This window comes from Scyliorhinus canicula, chromosome 15, assembly GCF_902713615.1.
Source record: "Scyliorhinus canicula chromosome 15, sScyCan1.1, whole genome shotgun sequence".
NCBI lineage: Eukaryota > Metazoa > Chordata > Chondrichthyes > Carcharhiniformes > Scyliorhinidae > Scyliorhinus > Scyliorhinus canicula.
The window spans coordinates 20,676,031-20,702,659 of NC_052160.1; the positions used below are offsets into that span (position 1 = coordinate 20,676,031).

Consider the following 26,629-nt stretch of genomic DNA (forward strand, 5'->3'; position numbering starts at 1 on the left):
AGAATCCGCCCAGGGTGTTCTTTCAGAGGGTCGGTGCTGACTCAATGGGCCGAATGGCCTCCTTCTGCATGTTAGGGAAAGCTAATAATCAAAAGTGTTCAAAGAAGTTCAAAACAAACCCCTACCCTGCACCAAAATGATATTCTTAAGAGTCTCTCAGTGGTGGTCCAAGATGTTCATCTTCAATTTGCATGGATGCTGAGAAAATTCTAGGAGGGTTGGCAACCTGGTGAGCCGTGTTTGTTAACGGAGTATAGCACACACTTGGTGAGGCTTCGGGCATAAAGTAAGGCCGATACATGGCGTGAGATCCAAGGGGTCACCTGGCGCGGCACGGAAGGAAAATCTCTGCAGCAGTGTCGTGAAGAACTGAAACAGCTCCATCTTGGCAAGGCTTTCCCCCAGGCAAATCCGTCGCCCTTTGAAATGCAGCAGAAAATACATTCAGAAAATGTTCCAACACCTTCACCTTGCTCAGTAAAGTGGCGCAGTCTTGTTAAACTTTATTTGGTAATCAATTAAATCAGCTGAGACTGGGGTGACACGTAAAGTTCATTCAGGACATAATCAGACATGCCTTTCACTTTATTAAAAGTTGGATGATAATGTGATTTTTTAAAAGTTCTTATAGTTCAGCTCAGTTGTGGTTCAGAGGGTAGTACTCTTGTCCCTTGAGGCACAAGGTTGTGGTTCCAAACCTGCTCCAGAGACTAACACTGTAATGCAGGCCGAATAAATGTTGAGCAGAGGACGACTGCGAGAGCAGACACTTTGCTTTAGCATCTCATCCAAGGAAATGTGGCACTGGAAGTGTCCACAGAATAGAATCATAGAATTCCTACAGTGCAGGAGGCCATTTGGCCCATCGTGTCTGCTGCCTCACAACGCCAGGGACCCGGGTTCAATTCTGGCCTCGGGTCCCTTCTCATCTCCCCTCCCATCACGGTGAGCCACGTGTGTGGCTGATGTTCCCTCTCTGTGGCTCCTCAGGAAAAGCTCTCCCACCATCAATGATGGAGGGCCGAGACTAGTGGTGGTGTTCCGGACATAAGAACCCTCACCACCTTCGATGAGCGGGCTCTGGGGGTGACGGAGGTGGCCGCGGACAGAGCGGTCACCAACGTGGAGGCTGGCGCAGAGGTGAGGAACCACCGGGGTCCACCCGGAGGACCTGTCAAACGTGAGGTGTTATTGCTTTACTGACTGACCCATCCCTCCCACTGACCACATGTCCATTCTGTCGCAGATCCTCCAGTCGACGGTGCCGGCCCACCCTGGGTGCCCACCCTGGGTCCCCCCCCCCCCCCCCCACGTCCCCCACCCCCCACCCCCCCCCCCCCCCCCCCCCAACCGGGTGCCCCCCCTGCTCCAGCCTCCCAGGAGAAAACCTTGGATGAGAGCTCCGAGGATGCCACTGTCAAGGCGTCACAGCTGTCATCACCATCCCCCAGCGCAGATACATGCAGTTCGGTGGGAAATGTTAGCGGACATGCTGCTGATGTACATCAGATGGAGGGAGGATCTCCCAGACGAGACAGCAGTCGGAGGTCTGCTGGATCCCAGGACGCGGCTGGGTCCCAGCCTGATGCTGAGCCTGTGGAAGAGGTCATCCCGGAGCTGATGGAGATGTTAGGGTGCGGCCGGGACATACAGAGGGAGATGTCAGCGACATTCCAGCAGGTCCATAGCCACTTGGAGGAGTCCCAGAGGCTACGGGCGCAAGAGATGTCACCGGCAATGCGTGGCACTGAGGTCAACACTGCAAGGGTGGCAACCGCAGTTGAGAGCCTGGTGCATGACGTCGGCACCATTAGTGAGGGTGTCTAAGGCGTCACGCAGTTGGTAACTGCCATGGCTGAGGGTCTCGACAGAATGTCCATCTCGCTGGGGGATGTCACCCATACCAGGCTGACCTTGATCAGGTTCTGCAGGATATGTCCCACTCTCAGATGGGAATGGTTGAGGTGCTGCGGAGTTTGTCCTCGTCGCAGGTGGGCATTGCCGAGGCGCTGCCGAGCATGGCCCAATCACTGAGGTGCATCAGTGAGGGTGTCGACACAATGATGCAGATATCAAGGACCCACCGGGGCTGGCAGAGCCTGATGATGCAGCCGGGCTCGAACCAGCTGCCCCTTCACCCCATGGCAAACCCTAGTGCCCTATGGGCACCAAGTGGGAGGAGAGGCACTGGTTGTCAACCACATTGAGCGCAACATGGCAAGAGAATCGCCCCCTTAGAATTTTCTTTAGCACTGGGGAGCTGAAGCCATTTTGAAAAGGTGCCCCGATCTCCAAGTGAGATTGTGGTCCCCCCCCCCACTCATAGGAATTGCCACCCATCATACACATTAGCACTACCCCCCAAGTTACAACACCCCGCTACAGGGTCCCTGAGGGCCCTATCTTCAGGCTCCCCGAAGCCCCCTTAAAGCAGCCCCTCCCTTCCAGGAACCTCTCCTGTCATCGCCCCAACAACCTAGAGGCTCCTACTTGCCTGCCCTGTACCCCCCCACCCTTCAAACCCCACAACCACCCTCTTTTCATGGGCATGGTCCCCCTCGGGCTCTGACCTTTGGCAGTGCCACTCTGGCACCCTTGCACTGGCACCCTGACAGTGCTCCAGCCAGCTTGGCAGTGCCACCTGGGCACCTTAGCAGTGCCAGGGTGGCTGTGCAGAGGTGCCAGCTGGGCAATGTCAAGGTGCCTATGTTCCAGCCACCCTGCACTATCCGTGATCACCCTGGGGCCTCCAATGACCCTGGAGACCCCCTGGGTGCCATTCTGCCTGGTCTACATTTGTGTGGACCAGTGCTGAATGTTGCCTGGCTGCAGCCTCACTGGGGAGGCCGGTGGATTGAGGTAGGTCGGTGTATCCCAGATAGGTAAGTCGTAAGTAAGTTTTGGTCCTGCCCCTTTAGGGCGGCATTCCGACTCTGATGCATCGCGGGACTGGATGAATCCCATGAGGTGTGGAGGCTGCTAGGAAGACCGTGAGAGGCCTCTCCCGGGATTTTCCGGCCGTGTTGTGCTCCGCTCGAGCGCAACGCGCCCAAAGGTTTGTGTCCAGGGTGGGGGAGCGGGCCTTGGTAGGGTATTTATTTGTTACATTTTTACCTACAACTTTCAAATCAAACTATTTCAACCTTCTTTCTTCAACATTTACTTGATGTGAAAATGGCCAATCTGATTGATTCCAGCTAATCACATGAATTTTATTGCCATGGGCAGGATTATCCAGCCCTTCCCACCGACAGATCCTCTGGTCCCACCGAAGGCAGCCCCCTCCCGTGGTGGCATCCCCGGCGGCAGGACAGGCGAGCTACGCCAAATGACATAGACATCAGCGGGACCGGCATGTTTTCTAGCAGCGGAGGAGGCTCGCGGTTGGCCGCCGGCGGGAGTGGTTAATTCAGAACAATGCGAAAGTGATTTCAAAGTCTGTCGATGCATTGTAGCATTCACACTATGAGCTTTAAAAAAAATGTTTTCGATGTATAGGTCTGTTAAGGGAAATATTATAATAAAGGGTAAAATCTTAATATGAAGTCTTGAAATGGAGCGGCACAGAGGTTAGCATTGCTGCTTCACAGCGCCAGAGACACTGGTTCAATTCCGGCCTCAGGTGACTGTCCGTGTGGAGTTTGTACTTTCTCTCTGTGTCTGCGTGGGTGTCCTCCCACAGTCCAAAGATGTACAGGTTAGATGGGGTTACAGGGGTTGGGTGGGGGAATGGGCCTGGGTAGGCTGGTCTTTCAGAGGGTTGGTGCAGACTCGATGGGCCAAATGGCCTCCTTCTGCACTGTAGGGAATCAGTGATTCTGTGAGTGCATAGTGAGGTTTATGAATTAATAGAAAAGGGTTACAGATGGAAGTTCCGATTGAAGCCACCCAGGAAACCCATGGCTGGGGTGGGCTGCTGGTGAGACCAGGGAATCCCATCGTTAATGAACAGCCGGAGAATTCCGGCCCACATTGCTCTAATATATTGAATTATTTTTAAGAAAACAAACCAAAGAAAATAATTGGCAACGGATAATCCACAGACACAAACAGATACAAATAAAACAATGTACCACAACCATAGATAAAGGATAACTATATGAAAAAGGAGTCTACTAAAATAATCCGATGTGTGTACCTGTGGAAAAAGGCATGAAGGCGTCTCTCTTCACAAACCTCCCCTCGGCATCCAGGAAGTGAGACGGGTTGAATTCATTTGGCTTTTCCCATTGGGTTTTATCGTACAGCACAGAGGACAGCAATGGAATCACTTGCATTCCCTTCAACAGAAGAGAAAGGCCCAAATGTGAAAATCTCACCCTCAGCTCTTAGGCTTATTACTGTTAGAAGCAATGGGCACTTGAAGAGGCACAAAAAACAATTCCATTGATAGCTGCACAGATATTGGAATGATGGCAACTCATGCACCTGTATGGTGCATCACTGGGATAGATGTTCATCTCCATTGCCTGTCCTGGAAGAACAGATCGTTGTACATGTTATGGAACTCAGCTGATAGAAAATGTTCAGAATTCTCCAGTTGTTGCGATTCACTTTTTCCCATCACGGGTTTCCAGGCGGCGTGAGGTGGTTTCAATGGGAAAACCCACTGACAGGCAGCGGGAGGACAGAATCGCGCTGTCAGCGAACGGCGCGCGGGGTGGCCAAGGACAGGGGAGTGTGGCCCCCTGAACTTCCCCCTGGAATGTGGGGGCACCGGAGAATCCCACCCATAGAGATTTTGTAGCACAAACAGAGGCCCTTCGGCCAATCTTGTCTGTGCCGGCCATCAAGCACCTATCCATTCTGATCCCATTTTCCAACACTTGGTCCATAGTTTTGTATGCCATGACGTTTCAAGAGCTCATCTAAATGCCTAAATATTGTGAGGGCTCACGCCTCTACCATTCACGCGTTAATCATCCTTATGTGTGGACATTTGGAATTAGCGGTTGAAAGAAATTACTCACGAAGCACAGAACTGAAATATTTGTGGCATAGCCGGTAGATCCCGGGTGAAGCCTTCAACGAACTTCACAACAGCCACAGCACCTCATGGGATCTACCCAAGACACGCAAGGCATTGGGATCAGGGACATGCCCACAATGGGCGGGACCAGGCCGTGCTCGCGTAAGTAGGTTGTAAACCTATTTAAAGTCCGACTTACCTGGTATCCCCCAGCCACCTGGGATCTAGCGGGTGCTGTTCAGTACTGGTCCACACAAACTTGGACCAGGAGAACCAGTACCTGGGGGTCTCCCAGGCCACTGGAGGCCGCTGGGTGGCCAAGGACAGGGCAGTGTGGCCCCCTGACCCTCCCCCTGGAAATTAGGCACCTTTGTATTGTCCAGCTGGCACCTTTGTACTGGCACTGCCAAGGTGCATGGGTGGCACTGCCTAGCTGGCAGGAGTAGTGCCAGGGTGGCACTATCAAAAGTCAGGGCCAGGGGGGGGCCATGGCCAAGAAAAGAGGGTGAAGGGGGTATGAAGGGTGGGGGGAGCGGAGGAGTGCAGGGAAGGTAAGGAGGGTCCTCTGGGAGGTTTGGAGGGTGGTAATAGCAGGGGTTCTCACTTGGGTGGAATGTGGGGTAATGCCCATGTGTGTGGGGGTGACATTGCTCATGGGTGGGTGGGGTGTGGAGAGGGGAGGAGCTCTCACAAGCTCACTTAGAGATCGGGGCACCTTTTCAAAATGGTGGCCCGATCTCTGAGTTCAGCGCCCCAGTTATGAAATAAATTCTACGGGCGGGATTTACCACCTGATCACGCCAGTGGGTTATTCTGGCCCCATTCTGGCGCGTGGGTGCAGTCAATGGAACCTCTCAGAAAAAATTGTTACAATTGACACTTTTCCGTTAAATCTCACCTGTTGCTTTGCTATATTTCATCATTTATTGAAAACTTTACCTTTGGAATAAAATATCCTCTGAAGTACGTATCTGTGGTTGTTGCATGTGGAATATTCATTGGGATGATGTTAGCAAATCTTTGAACCTCGTGCAAGACTGCATTAGTGTAAGGCATTCTCTTCCGATCTTCCATTCTTGGCACTTTCTCTGTTCCAATAACTCTTTCAATTTCCTCTTGAACGCTTCCTTAAGGGAGAAACAATTCAACTTGCATAATATTCCCAATCACAGCACCTTCAAAACATTTATATATTAGCTGAGCTGAGGGGCCTGGTCGACAGCGTAAATTTAAGGCTTTGTAATGCATAACTACTTTGGCAAATGATTTTAGGGTATCAATACTTTGTTAATTTAGCCATGAATATTGCTTTTATTTATTTAATCTTCTGTTTTCTTTCAAGATTGTGAAGACCCCTATTGAAATTAGCACTGACTAAAGTCAAAATGTTGCAATTATGTAGCATGGTTGTTTGAACAATGAAGGCAAGACAGAAAGGTTGAACAGTGATCAAGGTTGAAGATTCCCATCATGCAGCCACTTAAAAATCAAAAGAGTCAACAATAATTATATTTGATTTGAGTCTTTACAGCATCAGAGAAAAAAAAATCAACTATTGGGTCACTAATTTGTTTCCTCTTTTGGTCCTGCAGCAAAGGTGCACATTGGTCTTAAGACTTTTGAGTTAGTTACATTGGAATCAGGAGCAGAAGTAGGCAGTTCAGCCCTTTGAGCCTGCTCTGCAATTCAATCAGATCATGGCTGATTTCTTCCTGCTCAAATCCACCTCCCACCTGTTGCCTATATCTCTTCGACATATTTTAAAAATCAGAAATGTATCTATTTCCTACTTGTAACTATTTAATGACTCTGATTCCGGCACACTGTAGGGCAGCGAGTTCCACACATTCATCACCCTCTGCGAGAAGTAGTTCCTCCTCATCTCGCTTTTAAATCTACCACCTCTCAACCTACATCCACGACCTCTTGTTCTAGATTGCCTCACAAGGGGGAGCATTTGGTCTACGTTTACTTTATCAATCCCTTTTAGTGTTTTATATACCTCGATCAGATCCTGTCTCATTCTTCTGAACTCCAGCGAGTATAAGCACAAACTGTTTAATCTCTCCACATACGTCGACCCTTTCATCCCCAAAATCAATCTGGTGAACCTCCTCGGATCTGCCTCCAATGTCACCACATCCTTCCTCAAATAAGGAGACCAAAACTGGACACAATACTCGAGACGTAGTCTCACCAACACCCTAAACAATTGCAACAACACTTCCCTACTTTTATACTCCAGACCTTTTGCAATAAACGGCAACAATCCATTTGCCTTCTTAATTACATTCTACCTGCATACCGACTTTCTGTGGTTCAAAAGACACCTAGATCCCTCTGCCCAGACACATCCTGAATCTGCTTTCCATTTAAATAATAATTTACCTTTCTGTTTTTTCAATCAAAATGGATAACCTCACACTAAACTCCATCTGACAAATTTTGGCCCAATCTCCTAGCCTATCTATATCCATCTGTAAAATCATTATCTCCTCTTCACTGCCTGATTTCCCACCTATTTTAGTATCACCCACAAATTTTGTTATGTCCCTGCTTGCAGATCCTTTATATAAATTGTTGACAGTTGAGCTTCGAGGACTGAGCAGAAACTACTCTAAAAGCCAGTATTCAGTTAATCAAGGGGCTAATTTTTAGATTCTAAAGTTGATAGTTGTGCCCAGGGTAAAGATAATTGACAGATGAAAACATTTTTAGAACAGATAAATTAGATTAAGGGTGCAATTTAATTAAATAGGAACAAGTCAAGTAGCGAGCATGTGTAGCCGCGTGTTTCCCGGCGCTCACAGTGCAGAGAAACACATGGCTATAAAACGGCACTCATGTGAGATAAGGGGGGAGGCGCTCTGCAAAATGGTGCCCCGATCTCTAAGGCCCCTGATGCGATCCCTGACTCCTCCTTCAGCCCCAATGTACAAATAGAGGGTTCTTGCCCCCCCACCCCCCCCCCCCCCCAACATCCACGCAAGACATCCCTGGTCTGATCGGCAGCACACAAATGCCAACTTGACACCTTTGCAGTGCTAACTTGGCAGTGCCCCTGCCAGCTGGCAGTACCAGGTTGGCACCCAGGTGGAACTGCCAGGGTGCCAGGTGGCAGCAGCAGTGCTAGGGTACCACCCTTCCCAAAGGACATGCACCTGGGGACCTCCGATCCATTGGGAGACCCTCATGAGTGCTGTTCTTCTGCTCTCCGTTTGTGGGGACCAGTACTGAACGGTGCTCACCCCAGATCTCAGAAGCAAAGGGGATTCATCCCACACCTCGGGTAACTCGGGAATATGCACATTAACGTGAGATGAGCTGTCTTGCTCTAATATGCAGATTTGCATAAAAGTGATCCCGCCCACAATAGACTGGATTTACATCGCAACGTCTCGCGAGATCAGGTAAATCTCGCGAGGCTTTGCGAGCCGGGTAGATTACTGCTTTTCGGGCGCAGCGTGGCTATTCAATCGCATCCTAAATTAAACAGAGGGAGAAAAATTAAAAGCAAACATTAAAGTATTTAATGGAACAAGAATATAGGAGAAGTGAAAAGGACAATTGAATGAGTAGAATCAACTTGTCAAGAGTAAATTATTATATTTATGAATATGGGATTTTAAATTCATGGGATATTTTGTCGTACTAAAACAATTGTCAGCATTTGGATGGCTGCATTACTGCACTGTTAACATTTGTTTCGATGTGACAGCTTGTGAGCTAATCGCTCAGCGAGCTGTCATTTCTCTAGAGCTGCTGGCAGCCTAGGAGTTATTAGAAAATACTAAAACTTTTCCACTTAATATAGGGTAATCAGGTATACTGTTTTGGAAAGCACTTTTACAGCCTCAGAGATCCCAATACACTTCACTGCCAATTGAAGTGTAATTATTATTGCAATAAAGAGAAACAAGGCAATCCAATTACACAAAGCAAGTTCCACTGCAGCAATGAGTTAAATGGCGAGGTAATCTGTTTTTTAAAGTGATACTGGCTAAGGAACAACTATTAGCCAGTACACGAGGCGAACCCCCTGCTTTTCTTGCTTTTGTATTGTGTTGTTTCTCGTGTCTTAATAAAGCTCGTAGTCTCAAAGGTGGAGAAGATGCTTTATTGTGAATTTGCTCTGTCTTCAGAGCTTAACTTACGGCTACCTCAAATGCTGCCTGCCTGTGTGTCTGTGTCCTGCTACGAGTTCTGCTTTCCGTGAAGTGTGTCCTCACTTCCTGTCCCTGTGTATTTATAGCTCTCCCGTGCTCCCTCTAGTGCTTGCTCAGTTGTATTGCATCTACTCAGATCTACAATCACCACATCCCCCCTTTTTTCTTTACATATTTTCTGTACATCGTTAAAGAAAATTGTACAAAACAGTTACTTATGATATGTGTATCTATACAAGTGATGGTGCTATTGAATATTTTACAAAGCCAATTTATATTTATGAGTCCACTCTTAATAAAAACATTTATGAGTCCAAACTTAATGAATTTGTTCACTGAGTTTTTTCTTTTGTTGTTGTTGACGTGGGGAATGTTGTCGGTGTTCTTGTTATTTTAAGTAAACAATGCGTCATCCCGAGGTGTTTGCATGGTCGAACCACTGACATGGACTTTTTTCTGTGCTTGTGGTATCGATTTATTATGTCATCTGCCTTGAAAGCTGGTGCTGTGGCATTGTCCTACATGTGCAGAGTTGTACCATTTTGTACAAGTCGTTGTTTCATTGCTGTTGTTTCTGTCGTTCCTGCCTTTGTTGTTTTCGTTGCCGTTCTTGTTGCTGTTTTTGTCGTTTCTGTCTTTGTTGTTGTCGCTATCTTTGTTATGCTTCTTGTTGGTTTTGTTGTTCTTCTTGTAGTTTTTGTCGTTGTGCTTGTAGTTTTTGTTGGTGCTGTTGTTGTTCTTGTTTCTGCAGAGCTTATGCAATTTTTGTTGTTTTTGTCGCGCTTCATATTGCTTTTGTTCTTGCTGTTGTTGTTCTAGTTTCTGCTGTGCTTCTTTTGGCTTTTGTTTTTCTTGTTATGCTCAATGAGTGTCCCGTGTGGATAATTTGAGTCATTGTCACAGTGATTGGTGCGAGTGTCCTTTGTGGAATCTGTTGCATTGAACGTTTCGTCTTGAGAATGGTGAGACTGATTGAATGGTGAATGATGTAAGGATGGTAAGGGAGGTGGTGTTGCTCTGTTATTTAAGGATGACATCCGGGCAATAGTAAGGGATGACATCGGTGCTATGGAGGATAAGGTTGAATCCATTTGGGTGGAAATCAGGAATAGTAAGGCGAAAAAGTCACTGATAGGAGTAGTCTATCGGCCACCAAATAGTAACGATATGGTGGGGCAGGCAATAAACAAAGAAATAACTGATGCATGTAGAAATGGTACAGCAGTTATCATGGGGGATTTTAATCTACATGTCGATTGGTTTAACCAGGTCGGTCAAGGCAACCGTGAGGAGGAGTTTATAGAATGTATCCGCGATAGTTTCCTAGAACAGTATGTAATGGAACCCACGAGGGAACAAGCGGTCCTAGATCTTGTCCTGTGTAATGAGACAGGATTGATTCATGATCTCATAGTTAGGGATCCTCTCGGAAGGAGCGATCACAATATGGTGGAATTTAAAATACAGATGGAGGGTGAGAAAGTAAAATCAAATACTAGTGTTTTGTGTTTAAACAAAGGAGATTACAAGGGGATGAGAGAAGAACTAGCTAAGGTAGACTGGGAGCTAAGACTTTATGGTGGAACAGTTGAGGAACAGTGGAGAACCTTCCAAGCGATTTTTCACAGTGCTCAGCAAAGGATTATACCAACAAAAAGGAAGGACGGAAGAAAGAGGGAAAATCGACCGTGGATATCTAAGGAAATAAGGGAGAGTATCAAATTGAAGGAAAAAGCATATAAAGTGGCAAAGATTGCTGGGAGATTAGAGGACTGGGAAATCTTTAGGGGGCAACAGAAAGCTACTAAAAAAGCTATAAAGAAGAGTAAGATAGAGTATGAGAGTAAACTTGCTCAGAATATAAAAACAGACAGTAAAAGTTTTTACAAATATATAAGACAAAAAAGAGTGGCTAAGGTAAATATTGGTCCTTTAGAGGATGAGAAGGGAGTTTTAATAATGGGAAATGAGGAAATGGCTGAGGAACTGAACAGGTTTTTTGGGTCGGTCTTCACAGTGGAAGACACAAATAACATGCCAGCGACTGATAGAAATGAGGCTATGACAGGTGAGGACCTTGAGAGGATTGTTATCACTAAGGAGGGAGTGATGGGCAAGCTAATGGGGCTAAAGGTAGACACGTCTCCTGGCCCTGATGGAATGCATCCCAGAGTGCTAAAAGAGATGGCTAGGGAAATTGCAGATGCACTAGTGATAATTTACCGAAATTCACTAGACTCTGGGGTGGTCCCGGTGGATTGGAAATTAGCAAAAGTGACGCCACTGTTTAAAAAAGGAGGTAGGCAGAAAGCAGGAAATTATAGGCCAGTGAGTTTAACTTCGGTAATAGGGAAGATGCTGGAATCTATCATCAAGGAAGAAATTGCGAGGCATCTGGATAGAAATTGTCCCATTGGGCAGACGCAGCATGGGTTCGTTAAAGGCAGGTCATGCCTAACTAATTTAGTGGAATTTTTTGAGGACATTACCAGTGCAGTAGATAACGGGGAGCCGATGGATGTGGTATATCTGGATTTCCAGAAAGCCTTTGACAAGGTGCCACACAAAAGGTTGCTGCATAAGATAAAGATGCATGGCATTAAGGGTAAAGTAGTAGCATGGATAGAGGATTGGTTAATTAATAGAAAGCAAAGAGTTGGGATAAATGGGTGTTTCTCTGGTTGGCAATCAGTAGCTAGTGGTGTCCCTCAGGGATCCGTGTTGGGCCCACAATTGTTCACAATTTACATTGATGATTTGGAGTTGGGGACCAAGGGCAATGTGTCCAAGTTTGCAGATGACACTAAGATGAGTGGTAAAGCGAAAAGTGCAGAGGATACTGGAAGTCTGCAGAGGGATTTGGATAGGTTAAGTGAATGGGCTCGGGTCTGGCAGATGGAATACAATGTTGACAAATGTGAGGTTATCCATTTTGGTAGGAATAACAGCAAACGGGATTATTATTTAAACGATAAAATATTAAAGCATGCCGCTGTTCAGAGAGACTTGGGTGTGCTAGTGCATGAGTCACAGAAGGTTGGTTTACAAGTGCAACAGGTGATTAAGAAGGCAAATGGAATTGTGTCCTTCATTGCTAGAGGGATGGAGTTTAAGACTAGGGAGGTTATGTTGCAACTGTATAAGGTGTTAGTGCGGCCACACCTGGAGTATTGTATTCAGTTTTGGTCTCCTTACTTGAGAAAGGACGTACTGGCACTGGAGGGTGTGCAGAGGAGATTCACTAGGTTAATCCCAGAGCTGAAGGGGTTGGATTATGAGGAGAGGTTGAGTAGACTGGGACTGTACTCGTTGGAATTTAGAAGGATGAGGGGGGATCTTATAGAAACATTTAAAATTATGAAGGGAATAGATAGGATAGATGCGGGCAGGTTGTTTCCACTGGCGGGTGACAGCAGAACTAGGGGGCATAGCCTCAAAATAAGGGGAAGTAGATTTAGGACTGAGTTTAGGAGGAACTTCTTCACCCAAAGGGTTGTGAATCTATGGAATTCCTTGCCCAGTGAAGCAGTTGAGGCTCCTTCATTACATGTTTTTAAGGTAAAGATAGATAGTTTTTTGAAGAATAAAGGGATTAAGGGTTATGGTGTTCGGGCCGGAAAGTGGAGCTGAGTCCACAAAAGATCAGCCATGATCTAATTGAATGGCGGAGCAGGCTCGAGGGGCCAGATGGCCTACTCCTGCTCCTAGTTCTTATGTTCTTATGTTCTTATGTTGCATTGATGCTGGTGACATCAGTAATTTGTCGTGGATTTGATTCCTCGTCTTTGCTTCCTTTGTGCTCCTCTTCTGGAGTCAAATTCTTCACGATTTCATTTGACGCGGTCTCTCTGGACTCTTGGCGCTCCTCTTCCGGAGTCAAAATCTTCATGATTTCAAATGACGTGGTCTCTCTGGACTCTTGGTGCTCCTCTTCTGGAGTCAAAATCTGCATGGTTTCTATTGGCGTGGTCTCTCTGGACTCTTGGTGCTCCTCTTCTGGAGTCAAAATCTGCATGGTTTCTATTGGCGTGGCCTCTCTGGACTCTTGGGTGGCCCTACTCTGTGCTTCTGTACAGACAAGCTGAGAACTGTCAGTCTCGCTGTGATCCTGTACCTCCTGTATGTCGAGTGTGATCACCTTGTCACTGTTTTCGCATGCAGTGGGTAGATGTACATTGTCTTCTTCTTGTTTATGTGAGCTTGGTTGCTCAGATACGGTGGGTTGACCTTCATGGTCTTGTTCATGCATGGTGTTCGCCAGGGAGTGTTTGCTTGCTTCCCTTTTGGAGTCTTTCATCACTCTCACTGTGGAGCCTGTCATCACTCTCTGTGTGGCGTCGTCTTCGTCTTGGGTATTGCTGTCATCCAATGTATTGACGATCTGCCATGGCACCATGGTGTTGGATTCATCTACCACGAGTAGATTTGTGTTGAGCTTTGCGACCGTGTCGCTGATGCTGTAATCAGCATATCCGAATAACCCAGCCATGTCTGAGTAGCAATCTTTGAAAACCAAATTATCTTTTTTTGTTTTGGATTTCTTTTTGTTCTCTTCACTTTGGGTGGTGCAGACTGCTTTTTCCAGGGTGTTGTGGGAGTTGTTTTCAACTGCTGGTTTAAGTTCAAGCATTTTTTTGTCTTCTGATGCAAGAAAGTTTGGTTTTACCGCTTTAAGTATCTTGTTTTCAATTTTTGGGCATTTCCCTTTTAAGTAGGCGTGGTCCGGATGCTCAGACGTCATGACGTCATGACGCTCGTGATGTCATGTGTAGGAATGAATTGCACATGCGCAAATCGGCCTTCCTTTACTGTGTGGTTTTGTGTCCACTGCGCATGCGCGGCTTGCGCATAACGATCCGCGACCAAAACGTTTTGAGACTGAGCATGTGCATAACGATCAGCAACAAGAACTTTTTTTAACTGCGCATGCGTGGCTTGCGCATGCGCAGAACGCAAAACGGGTGATTGTAACTGCGCATGGGCGGCTTCCGTTTCCTGCGCATGCGCAGACGCAGTTTTTTGTTCTTTGTCTCCCCAAGACTGTAAAATGTGCTCCGACGCCATTTTATCGCGGATTTCAGCGTTTTTTCTTTCTGAAAGTTGTAAGTTACCTTTTCCTCTCAATCTGGACTGGATTTCAGCGTTTTGGCTTTGTGAAAAATTCAAGTTATTTCTTCTTTTTGACCTGTACTTTTCACTCGCGATTTCCTGTTTTGAGAGTGATTGTTTGAATTTTGCATCACTCAGTCTGTGTGCAGTTTGGCCTCTGAGCATACCGTGCTGTTCAAATTCCATACAGTACTCTTCAAATTTTTTTAGTATTATTTGTAAGTTGTTGCTGTCTTCATCTTTTGAGTATTTAAATCCATTATATACTTTCCTAGCTTCATGTCCTGCGATGAGCATTGCTATTTTAATTTCGTCTGAGGTTGCTGCTATATCATTAGCTATGATATATAAATCGAACATTTGTTTAAACATTTTCCAGACATTTCTTACATTGCCGGTCGTGTCCAGCTGAGGTGGGATTCCAAGCCACATCCTCGAATAAGCAATGTCTTCCCAGGTCGAATGTCCAGTAGGAGATTTCCATGCCATTTTGTTCTTTCTGCGTCTGCAGCTGAGTTGTCCTGTAGTAAGCGCCTGAAGCCAATCCTGGTACCATGTGTTGTTCCTCGTGTGTTAATAAAGCTCATAGTCTCAAAGGTGGAGAAGATGTTTTATTGTGAATTTGTTCTATTGTGAATTTGTTCTGTCTTCAAAGCGTAACTTACAGCTACCTCAAATGCTGCCTGCCTGCGTGTCTGTGTCCTGCTACGAGTTCTGCCTTCCGTGAAGTGTGTCCTCACTTCCTGTCCCTGTGTATTTATAGCTCTCCCGTGCTCCCTCTAGTGCTTGCTCAGTTGTATTGCAGCTACTCAGATCTACAATCACCACATGTATAAAGCAATTTCCCTTTAAGGAACTGTCCCTTTAATTTGTCCCTCAGTTTATTTGATTTGTGTTTACTTGATTATTCATGTTGAGCAAAATTGTTAGTGCCATGAGATTTTCAGGGGGTGGCTGCCCGGGCCCGGGGGGGGGGGGGGGGGGGGGGGGGGGGGGGGGGGGGGGGTAGCGGGGAATGACTTGGTGTCCACATCCGTGAACTTGGGGTGTCCCCTTCGGGATCGGGGTGGCCTGGCTCAGACAGCCTTTGCTGTGATTTAAATGCACCTCTCTGGTGTCCCTGGCTATACACATTGCCGACTGCTCATTGTGTCCTGTAAATGTTCAGGGAGCCTCTGGTGGTGTAGGAGCCCACCCAGGCCACCCCCTCTGCAAACCCTCATACCCCAGCAGTATCATCAAGCAGATGGGTGTGGCCATGTCCAATCAGTGGCCACCAGGTGTTTGGCACTCCTCAGACGTGTTGCCTCATTGCAGAGGAAACAGAGCTCACCCCAACCAAAGCATATCTGCACTGTTGCCTTTCGACCCCCCCCCCCGACACACCGTCCCTCTCAACGCAAAGGTCCCACGAGTGACACCCATCCCTCAGGATCACCAACTGTCTCCTCCTGGTGAAGCAGGTAGCATTGCCACCTCCTCCCACGTGCTGCTCAGGAGAGCATGCTTGATCTGCGGCCCACCTTGGGGGAAGAGGCTCTCTTCGAGGGCATCAAGCAGTGGGTCCACTTCAGACTCCTCAATTCAGGGGGCAGGTCTGCTCTGAGCCATCCTGGTGGCTGGAATGAGTGTATGGTGAGTGGAGTGCTTATAAGCAGCTCCAGCTTGTCAGGCCTTTTAGCGCTAATTTCGACCCGAGTGGTTACACCGCCTGCGGGATGGGAATGTCTGGCAATTCGCAGCAGCAGAGTGCTGGCCCATTTGCATGTCCTGAATTGCGGGACAAATAGCACCCCCAATGAGAATGCAAATTGCACGCCATTCAGTTCCAACAGGAACAAGTAAGGGGTGCATTCTCCACCTCCCCAGCAGTGTGTTCCTCGGGTGGCACGCCATCACCAGCAGAGGGATTCTCTGTTCCCACTGCCGGCCAATGGGAATTTCCATTGCAGCTTCCTCACACTGGCGGGAAACCCACGGGTGGGTGTGTGCTGCCGACGGAACAGAGATTCCCACCGACAGAGAATTCACCCGAATCCAGCCAACAGCTCTGACAGTGCAACCCTCCCCTCCCTTAGTGATCTTATTGGGCCAATCAACTGAGGCTTTATTTTAGGGCCCAATCAACTAAATAGAAGAACAGAAATTAACTGAGGGATAAATTAAAGGGGCCGCTCTTAAAAGACAAAAGGAGCACAGCCCAAAAAGAACAGAGGAGTGGAAACTTAAAAATACAAATTAAATCAAAATGTGAAAACTGGGGTGGATGAAACAATGCACCTGCTGCGGTGCCCACTGAGCACGGAAGGCCTCGAGTGTGCCCGCGGACACCTCATGCTCACTTTCCAGGGACATCCAGCCGCAAATGAAGCTGTGGAAGAGGGGCAGACAGTCCGATTGGATAACCCGCCCTCGATCGCCCACTGCCTGGACCTATTTATGGCAAGCTTCGCCAGGCCCAGGAGCAGGTTCAAGAGGAGGCCCTCTGCCTTCGCCGCCACCCCCGCACCGGGTGCTGGTAGATCTGGAGCGTGGGTGAAATGCAAACGAAACTTTAACAACAACATTGATAAGAAACTGAAAAGGAAGCAACCCTCCCTCAGTACTGCACTGAAGACTCAGCTGAGGTAATACACACATTAATTAGAACAATTGATTAAGTTGTCAGATGATCCTAATACTCAGGGTAAACAACCATATTGGCCGAGGATTGCAGAATGACCCAGAGCTGTCTAATGTTGTGATTTGGGACTTGTTTGGGGGGGGGGGGGGGGGGGGGAGAGTGGAGGGCAAGGGGGTGGCCCTGAGGGGCCCCATCCCATCCCATCCCATCCCATCCCATAAATTGCCACCCAATGTATTGATTTTGACGACGTTATATGTTGCTCAGATAAATGCGTTTTTGAATAAATTAAAATAAACACTTACTCTGAATCTCGGGGTACTTTGTCAGCAAGAGAATTGCCCAGCGCAATGTGGAAGATGAAGTATCTGTCCCAGCTGCAAACAAGTTTATCACTGAAGTCACCAAGTTGTTGTCATGGAAATGGGAATCTGAATTTTTTGATTCCTCGAAAATGAAAACAACACAAGCTGAAATTAGTTTGTTTTTGGAAGCATAGAAGTCAGCCTCGTATAGACACATGCAAGGCTCTTCTAGAATAGTTAGCAAATCGTACAAGGTTGGCATAACTTTTGTCTCCCCCAAAGAATTTTTTGTTCACACATTCAATTAATATTCATCTGACATTAATATGAAAAATATCACCAGTGGGCAGCTCGGTGGCGCAGTGGTTAGCACTGCTGCCTCACAGCGCCAAGGTCCCAGGTTTGATCCCGGCTCTGGAACACTGTCTGCGTCGAGTTTGCACATTCTCCCCGTGTTTGTAAAAGAACGCAACGATCAAAGGTATTAGAGTACCTCTTGCCGCTTTAGCAAGAAAGCATCGATTAAACTTCGTATATCGTTCTCATTCAATGTTTTCTCATGTTCTTTGTAGAAATTCAGGATCAGCTGAACCATCCGTGTCCTGTTTTCAAAGATCTTCTTGTGAGTTCCAGGCAGAAAACCCAGGAAAGGGAAAGCATTGTACATCTGAGGAATATAAAACACGTTTATCTCCTCAGAGATCAGCCCGTGCAATGGACAATGTTTTCAAAACCTGTGAAGTTTCCCAAATAATTGTTTTAAACGAACACTTAAACTGAGGCACATGCTATGAAAATCTGTATGAAAACAGGTCATCAGTGCAGAGGGGAAGAAAGGGTTAACGTTTCAAGTAAATGAATAGGATGAAGTTCAAGGTTTTGCAATTTATCAGTAAATATAGGAAAATATATTTTCCCCCTGACTGTGGAGATGGAGAGGACTCGAGCACTAGGAGGTTTAGGAGAGATTCCGATTGGTGGTTGAGGAAAAGTGGGAGAGGTATGTGTGGAATCAACTAAACATGATCTCTTCCCTGGTACCTTTTATTGGGCCCATCAACTAAATAGAACACAAATTACTGGTGGACAAATAAAAGGGGCCGCTCACAAAGAACAAAAGGAGTTCAGCCCAAAAGGAATAAAGAGGGAATGGAAACTTAAAAACCATCAAACCAGGATGTGAAAATCGGGGTCAATAAAGCAGTCCAACCCCTGCGGTGCCCACCGAGCACGGAAGGCCTCGGGTGTGCCCATGGGCAACGCATGCTCCCTTTCCAGGGACACACGGCCGCAAATGAGGCGACGGAAGAGGGGCAGACAGTTAGGTTGGATGACCCCCTAGATCTCCTGCTGCCTGGAACTTTTTCATGGCAAGTTTGGCCAGGCGCAGCAGCAGGTTCACGAGAAGGTCCTCCACCTTCCCCCCCCCCCCCCCCCCCCCCCCCACCCCCTTGCACCGGAGGCCCGCACTTCCCTGGTAATGATGAAATAAATGAGCTCCTCACTTGTTGGAGGGAAGTGAAGTAGTCAGGGATGAAGAGTTTAAAGAGATGGCCACCAGTAGTGTAATGAATGTAGGAACGTCAGGTACATATTGTATTATATGTATTTGGCACAATACAGGTTTGTGTGTGTATGACTGCTGAAGTAATCTTTTTTTAAAGTCCTAGTTTAAAAGGTGCCTTGGCTACACCGTATAATTAAAGCATCATAAAAGTTTGGGCTGATGGAATTTTGTTTATATAAAGAAGGTTCGCTGGGGAGTAGATAATTAGAGACATTCGTGTTTAAACTTAAATAATCAGGTCATGAGATTTGAGTGGAATAAGGATGATGTAACTAATGGGAGGAGCGGGTTTGTACCAGGTTTCTAGCAGGCAGACAGAGTTTAGCTTTTGGTTGGAAGGAGAGCTGAGAAACAGTTTCTGGAGAATATAGCCAGAGATTCTGCATTATTCTAACAGGGTTCAGGTCTCTATCTTCCAAAAGTCTCATAAGATCTCTACCCAGTGTTTGGAAAGTAATCCCATGTTTCCTAACTGTATTTAAAAATGGATTTTGACTTGAGATGCGGTTTTATTGAGTGAAGATAAAGATAGCAGTGAGGTGATTGTGTTTCATTTTATTGTTAAGCATCGTTTAACTGGTAATTGTAAACTTTGGGTGCGATTTCTAAGTTTGATATCGAGCGGGAACTGCCAGGAGTTTCCTGGAGCTCGGCTTGGGGAGGTGGGCAAGGCCGTTCAATGTTAATTCCAACCCCCCTCCCCCACCAAGCTAACAATGTTAAGCATGACGTAAACAGCACTTGCACAACCATCCCCACTCAGCTCACAGCCATGGCGCCAAGGTAACCGGCCACAAAGTTTGGAGGTACAGACCTGGAGAGGCTCCTAGATGCAGTGGACCCCAGAAGGGATGTCCTGTGTCTACAAGGGTCCTGGAGGGTGAGCTACCAGGCAGCATGGGAAGAAGTGCCAACGCCATAAACTCAGGCCGCGTGACCAAAAGGACTGACCTCCAGTGCCACAAAAAGGTACAGTAGTGTAATGAATGTAGGAATTTCAGGTACATATTGTATTATATGTATTTGGCACAGTACAGGTTAAAAGCTTGGGTTAGTTGACACCCCGCAGCCGCCCCCCCCCCCCCCCCCCCCCCAAACCTTCCCACCCCCCAACGCGACCATCCCCCCCAACCCTCCATCTGTCCCCCCACCCCCAACTTGGAGTATAGTGTTCAATTCTGGTCGACACACTGCTAGAAGGATGTGGAGGCTTTGGAGAGGGTGCAGAAGAGATTTAACAGGATGTCTACAAAGTTATGTGGGGCACAGACAGAGTGGAGAGTCAGAGGCTTGTTCCCAGGGTAGAGGAGTCAATTACAAGGGGCCATAGGTTTAAGGTGCGAGGGGCAAGGTTTAGAGGAGATGTACGAGGCAATTTTTTTACACAGAGGGTAGTGGATGTCTGGAACTTGCTCCCGGAGAAGGTGGTGGAAGCAGGGACGATAGGGACGTTTAAGGGGCGTCTTGACAAATAAGTGAATAGGATGGGAATAGAGGGATACGGACCCCGGAAGTGTAGATTTTAGTTTAGACGGGCAGCAAGGTTGGCGTAAGCTTGAGGGCCGAAGGGCCTGTTCTTTGTACTTTGTTCTTTGTTCTAACAGTTTGAATTCGTGTCCTCTGGTTCTGCCAATGGGAACCATTACTCCCTGTCTACTTTGCCCTCATGATATTGAACAACTCTCTCAAATCTCCTCTCAACCTTCTTCTCTCCAAAGAGAACAGCTTCAGCTCAGGGTCCCATCAGCCTGATTAACCACTTTCACAACCTATTCTGATACCTGCAACGATTTGTGTACATATCCCCACAGGTCTCTGCTCCCGAAGATCCTTTATTTTATATTGCTCTTCTTATCAAAATCTTTCACCTCACATTTCTAACTGTATAATACTGAATGTATACCTGGACTTTAGAAGTTCCAAGTAGATGAAAATTTTCACGTATCAGCTTTGTAATAGTACAAAATATTTGGTCCTTGTAGTCAAAGCGATCTCCAAAAACTATCGAACAGATGATGTTGGCCATGGCAGAGGTGACAGGCTCAGTTGTATCAAAGGGCTGGCCTACCAGAAAACACAGATCAACATGAATTTAACGTTATTTTGAAAACGGAATGGTGACACTTTTTAATTCCTTCTGATGTTTTAAGGTTGACACATCTTCAGCTCCTCTGATGCCGAGTTTCTAAGCCATGCAGACCAGTAAGGCCCCGTCTTTGAGGCCATTATGGTCTTTGCCAGAACAGAATAATAAAGAAAAAAACTTGCTTTTATTTCACACCTTAAAGTCACCATAGCCTGAGAGGATCATAGACTGATTTTCCCTTTGAGAGAGAGCTCAGTGATGGTGATTTAACCTGAAGGCCTCCATACCTCAGGTGAGGGGCAAGGTTGAGGAGGCAGACCTTCATGAATAACCTCAGCCAGTACAGGAATTGAACCCACGCTGTTGGCTCGCTCTGCATTATGAGCCAGCTGTCCAGACCACTGAGCTAACCAACCTGCCATGGAGCAAATATTGAATTTTGGTATTGTAAAGTATTGTAAGGTAGGAAATGTGGCTGCCAAATTATTCACAGCAAGCTACCAAAAACAGCAATGAGACAACGACCAGATCATCTGATTTAGTGTTAGTTGTGGGATAAATATTATTGGGGTACTGGGAAGTACTGGGGTACTTGGTTTAATGTCATAGGTAATCGACCTGAATGCATTAATCCTAAGTGCAAAAGTGGGAAAGTCAGCCAGGACACCTGTTCTAGAATTACACTGAACTAGAATAGCATAAGTTCTAACCTTGATGTGACTGTATTGTGTGTACCAGAAATTTGGCTTCCTCTGTAATTTTGTCTTCAATTGTCTTCTTGCCCATTCCAAAATCACGAAGGGTCATTAAAGTAAACCTTCGCATCTGTTTCCATGACTCTCCATGTCCAAAAGAAATACCTAGAATGGACATCAAATGGAAGGTAACTTACTTTGGGCGGGAATTTCTGGCCTCACCGGCTGGCTGGATTTTCCTGTCCCACCGAAGTTGACCCCTTCGTGGCAGATTCCCAGCGGCAGGTGAGTGCGCAAATGCTCATAAACTTTAGTGGCATGGTAGATCCCACCGGTGGCCAATGACTCACCACACATCTGCCGCTATAAATCCTGCTTTGAAGGGAGCGAGCGACTGGAAAATCCAGGCCTTACTTTGTTTCCAGTGCATCCAGGAACAGAATGGGAAACATTAATGTTTTAATATACTCATTGCACCCTTCATTCCTATCAATGGTTTCAGATTAGTTTCCAATGTGGTAATTTCCATAGAATTACACAGAATGTAAATCACAAAGCAAGCCATTCAGCCAATAGGCCTTTGCAGTATTTATGCGCCTTCTCATCTAACCCCATCAGCATGTTCTTCTATTCTGTTCTATCTCATCTGTTTATTGAGTTTCTCCTGAAATATATCTATGCTATCCACCACGATTCCTCGCAATCTCCAAAATTCTCATCACCCTCTGTGTGAAGACATTTTTCCTGAGTTCCCGAATGGATTCCTTAGGGGCTGGTTTAGCACAGTGGGCTAAATAGAACATAGAACATAGAACAGTACAGCACAGAACAGGCCCTTCGGCCCTCAATGTTGTGCCGAGCCATGATCACCCTACTCAAACCGACATATCCACCCTATACCCGTAACCCAACAACCCCCCCTTAACCTTACTTTTTATTAGGACACTACGGGCAATTTAGCATGGCCAATCCACCTAACCCGCACATCTTTGGACTGTTGTGCATTACAAATAGCTGGCTTGTAATGCACAACAAGGCCAGCAGCGCGGGTTCAATTCCCGTACCGGCCTCCCCGAACAGGAGCCAGAATGTGGCGACTAGGGGTTTTTCACAGTAACTTCATTTGAAGCCTACTTGTGACACTAAGTGATTATTATTAGTGTCCGTTTTATATTTATGACCCCAAATTCTGGCTCCCCCACAAGTCAAAATATCTTTTTACTATGAATATAACTTCTCTCTCTGCCATCACCCACCTCAACCCCTCACAGCAACAAGCTGACTGCTCTCATGTTTCTTAATGGAGCCCAAGCTCATGTTGTTAACTGGCATTCCCCAAGCCAGTGATTAAAATCTTATTTGTTTGGTTAACACATAATTATAATATCAACAGTGCATAATAAAGTGAAGAGCTGCAAGTTACCATAACCGTTTGTCTGCATTTCCAACACAGGGATTTTTGCTCTCTCTGCAAATTCATCTGCACGGTCTACGAGAGCTTCTTTCACTGTTTTGTACCCCGTGAGTACCACCACTTTCTCCAGTCCCAGCTGAATGGTAAACACAGACCCATACTGCTCAGATAACTGAAATGAAACCAGAAAAATCCTGTCAATAACAGTGCATTAATATAAAGGGTGAGAATGGGGGGGGGGGGGGGGGGGGGGGGGGAGAGATGGGTGGTGCAAATTGGACATGAGTGGGGACCCAAAACAAATCAATTGTCCATTAGTCATCCCGTTCAGTTCCGTTGACCTCAGTTGAACTTATCTATCAATGGGCAAGTGCAAGTTTTGACCCCCCTGCCCTCGTCTAGTTTTACCCTCCGGGTTCCTGGGTTGATTCTAAAGATCCCAGAAAGTGTAACTAAGCTTTCAAGAAAGGACAGAAAGTTGCAGAGACGTTGTGATGAACTTTTGTTAAGAGGACAAATTCCATCATGAAGAAATGTTGTGTTGGGGAACCTGCTGGAGCTGCCAAGGTACATTTAGCACAGCGGGGGGAAAGGGTCATGCCAGGGAATGGCCCCTAGCACCAATGCCAACCTGTACCAGGGTGACGGTGCCATGGTAGCAGTGCCAGGGCAGGACATCTGGGGATCCCAATTAGGAGGTTCCCCTTCTGCGTGGTGATGGCTATGAAAGATAAAGACGGTCCTGAATGCTGTTGTTTGGTTTGGGCTTTACATAGGAGGATCAGCACATTATTATCAACGTCATGATTATAATGTCGCTGGCAATTAGTGCACAATATTTCCAATATTTCCTTTAAAGTAAACTTATACTCTGTTATTAACACTTCATTATCTCCATTAATCAAAAATCACATGAAGTTCTGCAGAGGCTGCCATAGGGCATGGTTTTTCAAAGTGCGAGTCACTGCCTCCTGAAAAAATGAAATGAAAATCACTTATTGTCACGAGTAGGCTTCAATGAAGTTACTGTGAAAAGCCCCTAGTCGCCACATTCCGGCACCTGTCCGGGAGGCTGGTACAGGAATCGAACCGTGCTGCTGGCCTGCTTGGTCTGCTTTAAAAGCCAGCGATTTAGCCCAGTGAGCTAAAAAACCATTTAAATAAGAGGAAATTAGGAAGTGGCAACAATGAGCAGGTCATGTGCTCTGCATTTACACTTGACATCAAGCACCCTGGAGGTATGGGGTAGAAAGGAATAGAGGGTTGCGCTAATAAAGAATTAAATTTGGAGAACAAAAGCTGGCTGGGCTGGTTGGGTTGAATGGACTGGTGGACTCTTCCCCTCAGTGTGCAGGGTACTGGCTAAAACAAGACAACCCGTGTGTAGCTCTCCAGACGCGCAGCCATGTTTTCTCTCCATACTTTTGTGCACTCAGTGCAAAAACGATCTGGGGCCATGATTTTTGCTATCATTGTGGTGAGGCGGGGCCTGCTTGGAGCCAGCATTGCCGGCTCAACAGAGATCAGGCACCATTTTTAAAGATGGCACACTAAACTCCCCCCCCCCCCCTCCGCCCCCGCCCCCGCCAACATTACCCAGACAGGCGGCAGTGACATGGTGCCGAAGAACAACCTCCAAAATTTCTCCAGCTTCGGCAGGAACAGAACATATGTCCGTGATTGGTTGGGTCCCTCCAACACTGCTCATAAATATCCACCCCCTCAAACAAATGGCACATCTTCGTCTCTGTCAGGTGCGCTCAGTGCACAACCTTTAGCTGTATCAACCCCAACCTCACGTGAAGAGGGGGTTCAGCGATGATACCTCTTAAAACTGAATCGTTAGCATGCCACTAGAGTGGTTTGATGTAAGTTATTTTATTAAGGACTGAGATGAATTATAGGACTGAGTAATCATTATTAACCATTAAACATGTATTTTTAGGACATTGTAGTAATAAGTAATCAAATGGGATTTAGGATAGGGAACTTGACCAAAAGTACATGACTTCTGACATCTTGTCTTTGGGAAACAATCCAGGGTGCTGGTTCTGTTGTTCTGTTTCTCACAAACAGTCAGTACAAGCAGCTGTCAGGATGAAGCTCAATTGATTTTTGAACGTTGTCTAAGTACTGTGTTCGGGTTTTTGTTCGGCAGAACGGGTCTTGGCCGATATCCAGTCTGTTCTCCATGTACACGTAACAAGCTTGATTAAATAAGCCATCTTGTCCAGGTTGTGGTGTTTGTTCCTCTCTGCACTGAGCTGAGCCACAGGGAATAACCCCACATGGAAGCTGACTCAATACACGGGTCTTGAAACCACTCCTACATCATCCCGCACAAGGTAGAGGCATTCGCCCTTTGCAACCACCCCTGCCCTGACTCCCACCACTGGAGAAGACACCACAAATACTCACTTTTACACTTCTGTCTTCTCAAGGCCAATTACAGATGGGCAACAAATGCTACCTTAGCCAGTGATGCCCAAATCCTGCAAATTGATTTTTTTAACAACTTAACTGCTTAACGGAGTGTTATGGGCCAGGGTTTAGAGAACCCCAATTTGTTATGGGCCAGGGTTTAGAGAACCCCAAAGTGTATCATGGAGTTCGCCTGACCCATAACTTTTAATAGATTGTGGTATGGGGAGCACACAACTCACTCTACAGGTGTGGTACAACAGAAATGGAAAAGTATTTTTAAAAAACAATGTTTATTCTATGAACTCAAGTTAACCTTTTTAAAACAGACAGTGAACATCTTAGCAACCATTAATTCAAATACAACCCCCAAAGACTACAACACTAAGTAAACCTTTAAGCTTTCCTTTTTAACATCCATACGACTTAAAAACAAAACCTTTATCAGAAGCACATCAGGTTAAAGTCACTACTGAAAACATTTATATTTCTGAATTCACCAAATGATCAAGAGATAGTCTTTTGATGGCAGAGAGATCAACAGTACAGCTGCTCTGACTGGCTTCATCTCCAACACTGAAAACGAAACTAAAACACACCCTGCAGCCTGCTCACAAATGAAAGTAAAAAGCTGGCAGACAGCCCAGCTCTACCCACTCTCTGACATCACTGCAGTAGTAAACACCCATTTCTTAAAGGTACTCTCACTGCAGATATTTATATACACACCCATTTATAAACACCCATTTCTTAAAGGTACTCTCACTGCAGATATTTATATACACACCCATTTATAAACACCCATTTCTTAAAGGTACTCTCACTGCAGATATTTATATACACACCCATTTATAAACACCCATTTCTTAAAGGTACTCTCACTGCAGATATTTATATACACACCCATTTATAAACACCCATTTCTTAAAGGTACTCTCACTGCAGATATTTATATACACACCCATTTATAAACACCCATTTCTTAAAGGTACTCTCACATGACAGGGGATAAATGTATCTGACCTCCATCAGGCTTTTGTAGAGCATTTTCAGGTCCAGGGTGTGCAGATTCCCAATCAGCGGTAGAGGAGCTGGGCCTGGGGGAAGCTTGAAAGCTGCTGAGGGTTTGGGTCTAATATAAAAGTACAGCAGGCAAAATCCAGCCAAAAGTGAAAAAAGAACTAAGGTGACCGTGTCACTGCCAAAGAAGCTCAGCAAAGACATGATGCATTAACCTTTCATTCCAACAACCAGAAAAAAAGGAGTAAAGCTGA

At 46.3% G+C, this 26,629-nt stretch overlaps 1 protein-coding gene across 1 annotated transcript; it reads right to left on the reverse strand.

Moving 5' to 3' along the window:
• Positions 1 to 26,629, reverse strand: LOC119978873 (cytochrome P450 2K1-like). Its single transcript, XM_038820781.1, has 9 exons — positions 26,379 to 26,629; positions 22,944 to 23,106; positions 21,536 to 21,685; positions 20,643 to 20,803; positions 17,666 to 17,839; positions 17,173 to 17,314; positions 5,909 to 6,096; positions 4,139 to 4,280; positions 1 to 419 (listed from the first exon to the last, which is right to left on the reverse strand). The coding sequence occupies exons 1-9, from the start codon at positions 26,577 to 26,579 to the stop codon at positions 244 to 246; spliced, it is 1,497 nt and encodes a 498-aa protein (XP_038676709.1). The 5' UTR covers positions 26,580 to 26,629; the 3' UTR covers positions 1 to 243.

Bases quoted from the DNA above. Each gene is read 5' to 3' on its own strand.
- LOC119978873 (XM_038820781.1), bottom strand. From the start codon at position 26,579: ATGTCTTTGCTGAGCTTCTTTGGCAGTGACACGGTCACCTTAGTTCTT. The intron at 23,107-26,378 runs GTCAGATACATT...GTTTCATTTCAG, and splicing joins TCTACAAAAGCCTGATGGAG to TTATCTGAGCAGTATGGGTC. The intron at 420-4,138 runs GTACACACATCG...TGCATTTCAAAG, and splicing joins CTTCATGCCTTTTTCCACAG to GGCGACGGATTTGCCTGGGG.